General features: G+C 40.5%; 1 protein-coding gene across 1 annotated transcript; it reads left to right on the top strand.

The window, feature by feature from the left end:
* The first annotated feature begins 5,583 nt into the window (after window positions 1–5,583).
* LOC140282124 (interleukin-13 receptor subunit alpha-1-like) lies at window positions 5,584–10,750 on the top strand. The gene is made up of 8 exons (XM_072376701.1): window positions 5,584–5,727; window positions 5,857–5,956; window positions 6,461–6,624; window positions 6,776–6,906; window positions 7,093–7,222; window positions 8,431–8,533; window positions 9,230–9,311; window positions 9,396–10,750. The coding sequence occupies exons 1-8, from the start codon at window positions 5,619–5,621 to the stop codon at window positions 9,510–9,512; spliced, it is 936 nt and encodes a 311-aa protein (XP_072232802.1). The 5' UTR covers window positions 5,584–5,618; the 3' UTR covers window positions 9,513–10,750.
* Window positions 10,751–11,207: the final 457 nt, after the last annotated feature.

The raw sequence follows: 11,207 nt of genomic DNA, 5'->3' as shown, positions 1-11,207 counted from the left end.
CTTAAGCTTCAAAACTTTTGTTGCTGATCTTTACAGGAAGACTCTGTAAACCCACATAATGCCTAAATCATGTTGACGCTTTCATAGCAACTGAGCCATAGTCATCTCTGGATTCCAAACATGAAAAGAATCTATATGTCAAAGTGAAACCTCGAATTTACAGGATATTCCCACATGTCGGTGCTTGTGGGGGATGCTGATGAGTTTCATTGTGACAAATGTAGTATACTGTTGGACTCGGGATACACCCCTCACACACAGACACTCGTGGACTTCCACTAGTCTTGTGTGTGTCTCGCTTTGTGTCGCTTGCTGCATAAAACCTACCCTGCTTATAATCAGCTTAATGATCCACAGACTCATTTAGACCCTGACGACTTCCTGAAGGGACTGATGGACACTAGTGGTTTGCGTTGTAGCGCTCAAGTTCCCACGCATGCGTGATTTACTCTCAGTGCTGTTACACCAACGCTAGTAGCATGTGGGTTTTTTTTCCATTGCAAGTCTGACACTGCCATACTTGCACTTACTTACCCAGTGACTTCCCCCCTTCCTCGTACCACTACCTGTTCCCGCAACAACTCCGCCCCGCTGACACTTCTCCCGGCAGAGAACGACGCTCTTGGCATTTAATGGACTGTTTTGTCTTCGCCGTTTGTTTTTAAACTATTTATACGCTATTGTAACTTTTCTTTTCTTTTTTTTTTACATGTTTTAGTCTGTCACTGTATTTGCCCGTTGTATGCGGTGATTTTCAGACACTTCCTCTCCTCCTTCGCCACCCTCGGACTACCCCAGTGGACCGGTGTGATTGAATGTTCGTCAAAAATGATTACTACTATGGAAATTATCGTCTTTTTTTGCGCTGTCATTTTGACGTTTTCCCACTGTGAAGCAGGTAATCACTACTTCTTTTTCTTTTTTAATGTTTAATATTACCGTTCCAGCAGCTGCTTTGATTTGAGGCTGCAGTTTAATTAACTTGTTGTAAAACAGTTTGAACTGTCCGAGTATTTTCATATATAGATTGTCTAATTTATCCTTTGTTTTTCAGTTAAACGTATTGCTTGTTCTTTACTGTGTGTTATTCCTCAACGCTCCAATTTCTCGCTCTCTATTACCGAACTGGCTCGACTAACTTCCGCCCACGCACCTGCTCAATTGACATGTTTTCTTTACCTGCTTAAAAAACAGACTTTTCCTCCTACTCGCGGTCGCCTTGTGTGAGTGACTGGCACAGCTAACAAGGTCCATATAAGGGCTGTTGCGACTCTTAAGCGAACTTCCCCTGAGGGTCAAGTGATGGGTTTTCTTAACGTTCTCTGTTGGTTAAAACAAATCCTCGGGAAAAGTTTCGCGAACGCTTAGCGAGCTGAACGTTCCCAGAACCTTCGTCTCGCGAGCTTGCCTCGCGCCTCGGTGTAGGCACAACCACGCTGCTCCTGGATGGTATATGTTGTCCGAGCCTAACTCGACATTGTGGTGCGCCAAGTTTTCCTCACGACGGAGGCAGCAGGACCAACTAACCGAACGCAGTGTCCCTTTCAGGATAACCTCACCCAACGCTCAGTGGCGATTTTCCCCGGTGAATCCTCGTCTTAGTGTCGCCCAGTCTACTTCAAAGTCTATGTCCCTGTGTGACAATAACTAATCACTTCTAATAACACCAGCTACAATTTGATTAGGCTATTTATCTGAAAACATAACATAAGAAGTTACTTTAAATAGATTTACTGTATTAAACTAGAGTCATGTCAACAGCTGACATTCAGATGAATGTAACACAAATCGGGTGAAAAAACAAGAATGAAATGTCAAATTAAAACAAATATAACAAATAGAGTAATTGAGTTTGCAGCAGTTTTTTAATCAAATGATGCATCTTCAAATTATAATAACCAGAGAGAAAAAAACTTTGAATATTCAGTGTTTCTTTAACCAATATACATATGTGTATATATATATATATAACTTTTTTATGACTTTTTTAAAGCTAAAAACAGCTATTGCAGTCTTTGAGATTACCCACAAATTCTCTTTGAATATACAGTATCTACTGTATATTTTGCGAAAAATCTAAACCGAAATGCATCTCATTTTTACCAAATGAGCTTACTTTTCCCTTGATTTCTGTAATGTGTACAGAAAAAATAATACACCCGTTTCTAACAAGAAAAGACAAGATCATGACGAGATTTTTTCACCTCGTCATCCTGTTTTTAAGGTACAGAGGTGGGATGGGTGGTTGGAGCTGAAATCAGCAGTGCGGTGGAGGTGGTAGTCTGTGCCAATTCAACACGTCTTAGTTAGAGTAAATCGTTCTTTCCAGTGACTCTTAACTCAACTTCGTCTCTCTATTTGAAAGCACGGTGGTGGTCAAAACAACATCTCTTCTTTGTTCTTAGTTGACACATCCACCTGTGAAAAGGTTCTCTGATCACAAGCTTACAGCTGTCATTTCTCTATGTTACGACACAGGAATTTTAAGGCACATGCACCACATTAGGGGGTATGAAAGTGCTCTGACAATTCTGGTAAAGTCACTGAATTGTGGCCAACAAATAGAAGAACAATAGAACATAGAAAACGTATCAATTGTTGAAAGTCAGATATTTCCCTATTTCATGAAAAGATGTTGGTTCAACGTGACTTTGAAGGGGCAGGAACACGTATCAAAAATGTCTGCCGTGACACATTTTGCCAGTTAAACGTCTCACTTTCAACATTAAATACGTTTCTATGTTCTACTGTGGATAAACTGTTGGTTTATGTGAATTGTGAATGATTTAATTCTGTTCCTCCTTTTTTTAAGTGGTGGTGTTTAAATTACAGGGTGTGTAAGGGGTCTACCTGTAGCAGATGTGTTGTTCAGGGACTGTTCCCCAAAGGTTCCCTAAAGATTAGAAGCAGCCTTCACAAAGTAACATTTAGAGAACCTTCAGGGAACAGTTCCTGAAGGTGAACGATAGGTTCCACAACCTGTAACTTTCAGGGAACAGTTCCTGAAGGGAAAGGTTCCACAACCTGTAACTTTCAAGGAACATTCCTGAAGGTAAACGATAGGTTCCACAATGTGTAATTTTCAGGGATCAACACAGATCCACAAATAGCTGGTGATTCACAAAGCACCATCCAGTAGATGGCACTGTTGTTCACTGATGTATCTGTGGCTCGGTTTAAGAACGAAGAAGTGAACAACAGTGCCATCTACTGGATGCTTTGTGTATCACCAGCTATTTGTTTGTGGATCTGTGTGGATTTGCGGAAAGAATGTCTCAAAAATACGAATTGGTGATCCAAAATGAGTCACGATTCACAAAGAATTTTCAGTTTCACAAATGGCTTTTTGTTTTATAAATGGAAAATTATATATTTACAAATACACATATTTGTGAAAAACAACACACAAGTTACAAATAGGAAATTTGTATTTGTGGATAGCAAAACACGTGTGCAACTCAAGGCATATTTGTAGATCACCTTCTGTGCATTTGCAGTTATTTTTATACAAATATAAGCCCATAATCTAAATCTAAATATCTTTCAGTTTTCCCCAATCAGGCTGATTGAACTCCGTGCTCTTTGTGTTGCCCTCAACTAACAATCTACGCTTAGCTATCCATCCATTGTTTCTGATATGTAAAATGGAAAATTATGGGAAATGGTTCCGCTCGAGCTCCTTTTGTCCCTTTCGCGAGAACCTTACTGACCCCGTACCATAATGCGTGGTGTTCGTGCGTCGCAAAGTTCTGTCGGCTGGCTTTGACCATGCATTTGTAAGTTGTACCTCACTTGAAGTCCGGTGAATCTAACCAGAAAAAAATCCGCAAAGCAGCTGGATTCTCGTGAGATTCGCGAAATCACGACTATAGGAAACGACCCAACCGGACCTTCGGGTTAATATGAAGTTAAATGGAAGACCAAACGAAGTTGATTTATTTTACCAGGGACTGAACCTTTTTACTGTGACGCCGCGCAATTAAAACTGCGTGTCCTTTTCTGGTGTGTGGCATGAAACGGATGCATGTGTGACTTTAGCATAAAAAAACGAAGTTCACCATCAAGCTTCAGGTGTTTTTTATCATGAGGTCCCATTGGGTGATTGGGACGGCGCTTGATGACTCAGCTCAGTCTCTGATTAAAATGGCTGCAGTCTATTATGATTGTGTCGAAATAGCACCATGCCATCTGAAATGGTTGAGGGTAACTTCTTGTTTCTGTAATATTTGCCCCAAAGGTCGCCGCCTCCCTGCGCCGACGGGGCTGAAATACCAGTGGATCGACCATCTGACTGTAAAAGTGAGCTGGTCCTGGAGTAGGCCGAAGAATCTGCCGCAGAACTGCACAATTGAATATAATATATACCAGAAGAATCCGGAAAATATGACTTGGACAAAAATAATGGTGAGACTTGCTTATGGTGGGGAGTGGGTGTGTGTAATGCTCACCTGTCATATATGACCTTACTATCAACCAGTAAGTCACGATTTTTCAGATTCTTAGCAAGCATCCAGTTTTTTTTTTATTGGTTGGAGCACTCATACATATAAATGGATTATGCTGACACTACAGTGATGTTATAAGAATTCTTTCTTTTTTTTCCCAGCTGAACTTTGACTTGGAATCCTTTGATTTCATGACTTGGCCCTGAAACCGAGCAGTAACATCCATCACAATTAGCTATTCACCCTTATCAAGGCCTCCTGTAGCTCATCTTTCTGTCAGCACTTACAGTGGAATGAACAGCTCTGTAATATAGATATGCCATCTATTTAGAGTGATTTCTTGTTGTCCATTATTACCAATTACAATTCGTTTTTATACTATTCATACATTCTTTTTCGGATGACATCATTCTGAGATCAGTTAGTTTAAGTAATTGCTTGCATCAAAACTACAATGTATTAACTTGATGAGCAGTGCATATGATTCGTTTGGGCTTGAATCATGAAATGGAGAGAACTTTTTTTCAAACTTTTTTGTGCTCGACTTGATTTGGAACTTTATAGTAAAGACTAAGACTTTCTCAAGACTTGCAAACTCCCAACAGTCAGGGCGTTTTCATCATTGCTGGAGATTTTAAATCAGGCCAACCTGAAAACAGAGTTCCATCAACATGTGAACTTTGCAACTCGGGGAGCAAACTCCCTGGATAAAGTCTACACAGACATCAAGGAAGCAAAATTGTATACATATTTATACATTTATCTCTATTCTGTCCATAGCCTAAATCATTTTGTTTAGTTAGTTAATTTTTTATTATTTTTATACTGTTGGAGCCTTGCATCAAAATTTAATTCGGCGTACTTGTTTATCTAAATGACAATAAAACCTGCCCATGTCAGAGCAGTGACGTCACAAACTGAGATGGAGGACGCAAGGAGAGGAATTTATTAGCAAAAAGCTCAACTGAAAAAGGGTTCAGAGTGTGAGAATGTGAGAATCTCATGTTGAATGAGTTGTTTTGCCCAAAACGAACCACAACTCTCTCGACGCTCAATTTCAAACTTTCTTCTGACTGGATTTCCTTTTGCAGCTGCAGCGTTGTCACGGAACGTTTCGCTGTCTTTCAGATATGTTCGGGAACACATTTTGAAGAGCGGTATCTCACTGATCGAATGTCTTCCAGGCGTTTGGTGTTCGGCGTTATGGCTTCTAATAAGCACTGCATTGGTTGGACTGACAGTGATCGTGCAATTATAGACGTCAGTACACGAAAGCAACACGGTAAGCGCCACAAAGCCGTGGCATCATCACAACAATGACTGAACTCATTGTCCACACAGTATATCCATCGAGATGCTGTAGAGTGCAGCCTGTGTAACGTTTTGTTTTTTGTTCTTTTTTTGTGTGCAGTTGAGCTGGTAAAGAACTTCAAATGTGTTCTTGAGGCTACTAAAATGAACTGTTCCTGGATCCCAGTTAATAAATCTCAGAACCTATCGTTCTTCTATAGGTGAGAATAACAGACTATAGATAAGAAACTTTCCCTTTAGTCTTAGGAGCTACATATCGTGTTGCAATAGCAGATGTGTGCCACTGCAGTTCATTTATTCTCTGCATGGGTAAATAGGAAATGTTTGCCTTTCAACCTGCGCCTAAAAGAGTGAACAAAACATTTAAAAAAAAAAAAAGACAGTAGCCTATGCAAATGTAAGATTAGGAAAAAGTTCCTTCTATTTAGACAATTTTGTCACCAATTTAACTGGTAAAATTGAATGTAGCGCATACACAGCATGTGGTGAAAGAACCCCTGCAAGTTCTGACTTGCATCCCCTGCAAGTCAGGATGGAATATTTGACGTCATGAGCAAATATTCCATCCTGTGTCATTTGCTCGGACGTCATCTAGTGGAAACTGAAAGGAACTCTTGAATCCAGAGTCGGAAACTTTTTTTTTTGGTGAAGGGCTTTGGCGAAGGCTTTGAATGTCTTATCGAGTTCTCATTTTGTCATTTTAGGCACTGTGGAAAAGCTGAGAGCAACACAAAGAGCGTGGAGTTCAATCAGCCGTACCGCGGGGAAAACTGGGAGGTTTTTACCTTGAAACCAAAATGGCGTTATCAAGATATCTGTGTGGTTGTGCAGACTGAAGACAAAATGCATACCTTTAAACCCAAGTTCGGTTGGTGCTACCTCATCATTTATTTTTCATATTATAAAAAGTTGTGGAAATATATATTAAATGTTTGCTCACTCTAATTTCTCTGTTTTGTGTCAACTCTATATGGGATTTTTTCTTTTTTTTTGCTGCTGCTGTTTTATATCCTCTGCAGCGATAAGTACACCACAGATGGAGGTCAAAGAGGATGGCGATTATCTCACACTGACATGGGCTTCTCCAGACGTTGGAGGGAACTGCTCATGGGAATATGATGTATCTTACACACATTGCAGTAAAAAAAACGTAAGTTACGTTAAGTGCTCCGTCTTTCAGACGACACTGATGTGTGTTTCACATGAAACAAATCAATGTCTTTAACCCTGAAATTCAAAGCAACCACGTCTTTGTTGTAACATGGACGCTGACACAAAACAATATTGTAGCTTTGTGATTTTTTTTTTTTTTGTTTTCTTTCTTAACTTTCTGCAGCAACTCACAGCACAAGGGCCTATGAAGATCCTCTATGATAAATGCTGCGAGTATGAGATCCATTACAGTGTCAAGACTGATAAATATTGCCCTCAGGTGCCCGGCGACAACAGTAAAAGTCAAGTTTACGGTAACTTTCCAACTCATTTACTCACGCTGTTCGGTTACAATGTGTTTATAGACCAAATAATATCTAATTACTGAAGGCCTTTTCTCGAGTTTGAGCATGGTCTAAAGAAAAGAATCCCATTCAGTTTTTGATGCAGATCAGGATCACTTAGGTTCAAACGGAAAAATCCAGCATCGGCTTGGCAGAAAATATGTCAGTTACATGAAGTGGACTAACCAGTTCACATGTACCACACAGAAAAGTTGGCATGTAATCAATCTTTTAACTCATCAGTCAGCTGGTGGGGGCCGTATGCTGCCTCCGTTTATCGTTTCATATCATGTCTCATGTCATAGGTACTTTCAAAGCTTGTTCTACGGTCAGTTTGTGTACTTTGATGGTTGCTTTATGGTCTGACCCGGAACCTTGCAGAGAAGACTCAAACAGGCGGTAGTTATTCTTGTTGCTCACATCTTTACAAGACGGACACCGTTTTTAGGCTATGAGTTGCACAACGTGGAGGTGTTGGAACTCTACAGGTACCGTGACAAAATTATAAGCATGTTGTGGAACTCCAGCGCCTCCTCCTGAAGGGCAAATTAATGGTCTCAGCCGATCTTGTTTGGCGCAAATGCCATCTGGTAGTCAGAGACTGGCTGCTTTCACACCAGTTTGTGTGGTATTTGTGTGTTCTTGACCTTCTGTAAGAAGATTCCCGTTTGTCATTCTTTGTGTGCATTTATGTCCCTTGTGTGCATGATATCTATTATTTTGAGGATGTAGCGATAAACTTCTTTCTCCCACGCTGGTTTTCACAAGCGTTCCTGAGCACACACAGATATTTTTTTTATGTTCTTTTAATGTTTTGTCTGAAGGCCTGAAGGTGACAGCAGTCTCTACTTTTTTGAAAGCAGAGTTTTAATATAACAATTACCTTGACACACATTGGTACATTTAAACAAAGATATCTAGTAATTAAGTTTATTCTGTATTGCTTTCCATGGGGGATATCAAATGTTGCTGTTGGACATTGAACTTTTGATAGTTCTTTGTATACTGCAGCAATTTACTATCAGTTTAATTTGATTTGAATAAATGGGTGACTTTGCGAGTTCTAAATGAATGAGCCAAGATGCCTTGAAGGTTTGGGTTTTCAAAGTCTGAGTTGAGTCAAAAGCTTAAAATTGTCTTTTAAAAAAAAAGTGAAAAGGATCTCTTGTTCATCATAGGTGCCAAAAGACTCTGTCTCGAGACAGCTGCTGTGGTATGCGCCGTTGTCATCCCCATCGTTCTGTTCGTCTGCGTCATCCTGTCCTGCTACTGCTTCAGGAGGTACGTGTTGGAAGGAGACACACCCTCACCAGGCACAAAGTGCTACATGGAAACTGCTCAAAGTGAATCGCTGTGTCCAGATCACTTAAGAAAAGGTTGTGAAATATTTCAAGAGATGACCACGTCAAACAGAACACTGACGAACAAAGATCTGCAGCAACAAAAACACATGACTGGCATATTTTGCAAGTCAGTTAAATGTCACAAGAAGTGTAGATACTAAGTGGCGTAGCTCTAAAAAGGGAGTCCACAATGCAACTGGATACATTTTAAAGTCCAGATTACAGTTATGTTGAGGTGGCCAAGGACCTGAATCTCCCAGCACTACATACAGGTAAAGCTGCACTATAGGTTTGCTTTTGACACCCAGTCGTGTATATTCTAAGACATAAAAACTGTAACTTACATTTGTTTTAATCCACATTTGTTCTTCGTGTTTGAGTGGGTGGATGTGACCATATCCCACTTGAGAAAAGTAACTTTGGACAACAAAGGGCCTCCGAGGCAGCTGCGATGTCACACAGAACTCAAAGATGTGTGTGAAACGGTTTCATTTCAACTATGAACAAATGAGTCACTGCAGCAGCCGTCCAACAATGCCGTTTCAGTTTCATGTTTCTGACAGAAACTACAGATGTTTGCTTTGCTCATCGTTGCCCTCAGCTCCCTGACATGCTTGTTCACTTCTGTTTGTAGGCACAAACACATCATCTGTCCTGTCATGCCGGATCCATCAGACTTTTTAAAGGAAATGATGAATGGAAACAAGGAAAATAAGGTATATTTAAGAAAACCTGAAAATGTCATTGGTCCTTTTCTCTTCATCTCTATTAACAATTATTTTGCTTGTTTTTTTTTCCAGACCCCAGCAGTCAATCTGTACAAGCCAGTGCCAGAGCGCTTTGATTCCGAGAAGATTGTACTTGTCCCTAAAACGAGTCCTACAGCAAAAGAGCCGACATCTCCTGTCTGCTTGTAAACACAGTAAAGACTGCATTGCAGCTCGACTTTAACTTGAATTATTAAAGAAACTTTGCAAAGTAACGTACGGCAAGCTGAAAACCTTTGTCCCACCGATCTCTTGCGGTGAAGAGCTTCACGTCTGGCTCTGTGTAAGGACTTTGCTGCGTGGTGCCTGTGCTGTACTGACCTAACGGCAGTCGGGTGAGAACTTTAACCATTAGATGTTTGCAGGGAAAAAAAAAAAAGATTTTTATGTGGTAATAAGCTCCTTTCCATGGCAACGTGGACGCATGCCGTGGACGAAGCGCACTGTGGACAGGCTAAGAACATGCCCCGAAGTGCCCTTGAACACAGCCCCCGAGCCGAGGAACCGGACATGTAAAGAGAAGGAGAAAGAAATCTGGACAAGGACTGGACTCATCAGGACAAGGGTGGGACGAATGTTTTGGTTGGATACAGAAAATCAGTTGTGCCTTAAAAGCTAAGAAAAAAACCGAAAAGACTCCAGTACTGGCACATCTTAGGCCTGAAACAATGCTAACAGTGATAACCTAGGTGGTTTAAAAGTGTATATAATAATCCTGTGACTGTTCAGGAAAACCGGTGTACGGGTTCTAACCATCACATGAGGAAGACTGTTTGGTTAATGTGTTTGCTGAGGATGGTGTGAGCCTAGCAGGGCTGGTGCTTATTTTCTGTGGTGAAACATTGAATGTCAAATCATGGATCGAAGGCAAACAGATTGACTCTATTTCCTCTGTTAAGCCATTAGTACTGCATGCCTGGATAGTCACTGACCTACATGAAGTTTGCTGGCAGACTTCAGTGAATTCTGCACTTGATAATCTTACACAACTTGGCTGGAAATAAGAGTTTTCTCGCGACAGTTAATGTTTCTGAAAAAAAATGAAGATGCATTTTTGACATGCGTACTTTTTAAGAGAAGGACAATGATGAAAATTGTAAATATCTGAGACACATTATGAACTTGAGTCTACACTGTCTGTTACTTGAGCATTACCTTTTGCTGCTTTATCACTGAGCACAACCAAATCCAAAATGCCTTATAATCAGATGTGAGGGCTTCCTTCCTCAGAGGCTTTTCTTCTTCTGCTTTGTGGTATCTAGTCACTCTGTTAGTCTGTTGGTGGTTTTCCAAACCTTAACAGAAAACAATGACTCGACTGTATATATTGTGTATGCACCTTTTTATTTTTAATTTACTTTCAGGAAATAAAGAACATATCCCATCTTGTAGACACTATTTATTGTTCACGGGGCAGCTTCCAGCTTGGAGTACTGATGCAAAGAAAAGCATGGAAACATAATCCAAAACTTTTACTCTCCAGATCATGATCAAAAGCAACCTTTTGAGTTGAGGGAGTCCCCTGCATCATGACAGTTTGATTACCTAAATGACAAGTTCCTCTTTTTTTTTTCTTCAGTTGTTTTGCAACACTTATCAGCTTCACTTAGGAACAGGGAGGCATGTTCAACTCACTTTAGTCAGTAAAAGATTTCTGCTTTAGTGTTTGTGATGGGGTCAAACTCCCGACTCTCCGCTTTGTTTAAGAACTGATTGGAAATGAGTATTGCCCAGTGGGCCAGGGAAATTCCTGTGCGTCTCCACTTTGAGCTGCAGTGGAAAACCAGAGGTTCCAACCTTTCGAGTTTGGAACTGTCAGACAGCAACATTTGGTAATCCTCACAG

This window comes from Leuresthes tenuis, unplaced genomic scaffold, assembly GCF_036924035.1.
Source record: "Leuresthes tenuis unplaced genomic scaffold, fLeuTen1.0.hap1 SCAF_22, whole genome shotgun sequence".
Taxonomy (NCBI): Eukaryota; Metazoa; Chordata; class Actinopteri; order Atheriniformes; family Atherinopsidae; genus Leuresthes; species Leuresthes tenuis.
This window is presented reverse-complemented; position numbering and strand designations above follow the sequence as displayed.

Bases quoted from the DNA above. Each gene is read 5' to 3' on its own strand.
- LOC140282124 (XM_072376701.1), top strand. From the start codon at position 5,619: ATGTCTTCCAGGCGTTTGGTGTTCGGCGTTATGGCTTCTAATAAGCAC. The intron at 5,728-5,856 runs GTAAGCGCCACA...TTTTGTGTGCAG, and splicing joins CAGTACACGAAAGCAACACG to TTGAGCTGGTAAAGAACTTC. The intron at 6,907-7,092 runs GTAAGTTACGTT...AACTTTCTGCAG, and splicing joins CACATTGCAGTAAAAAAAAC to CAACTCACAGCACAAGGGCC.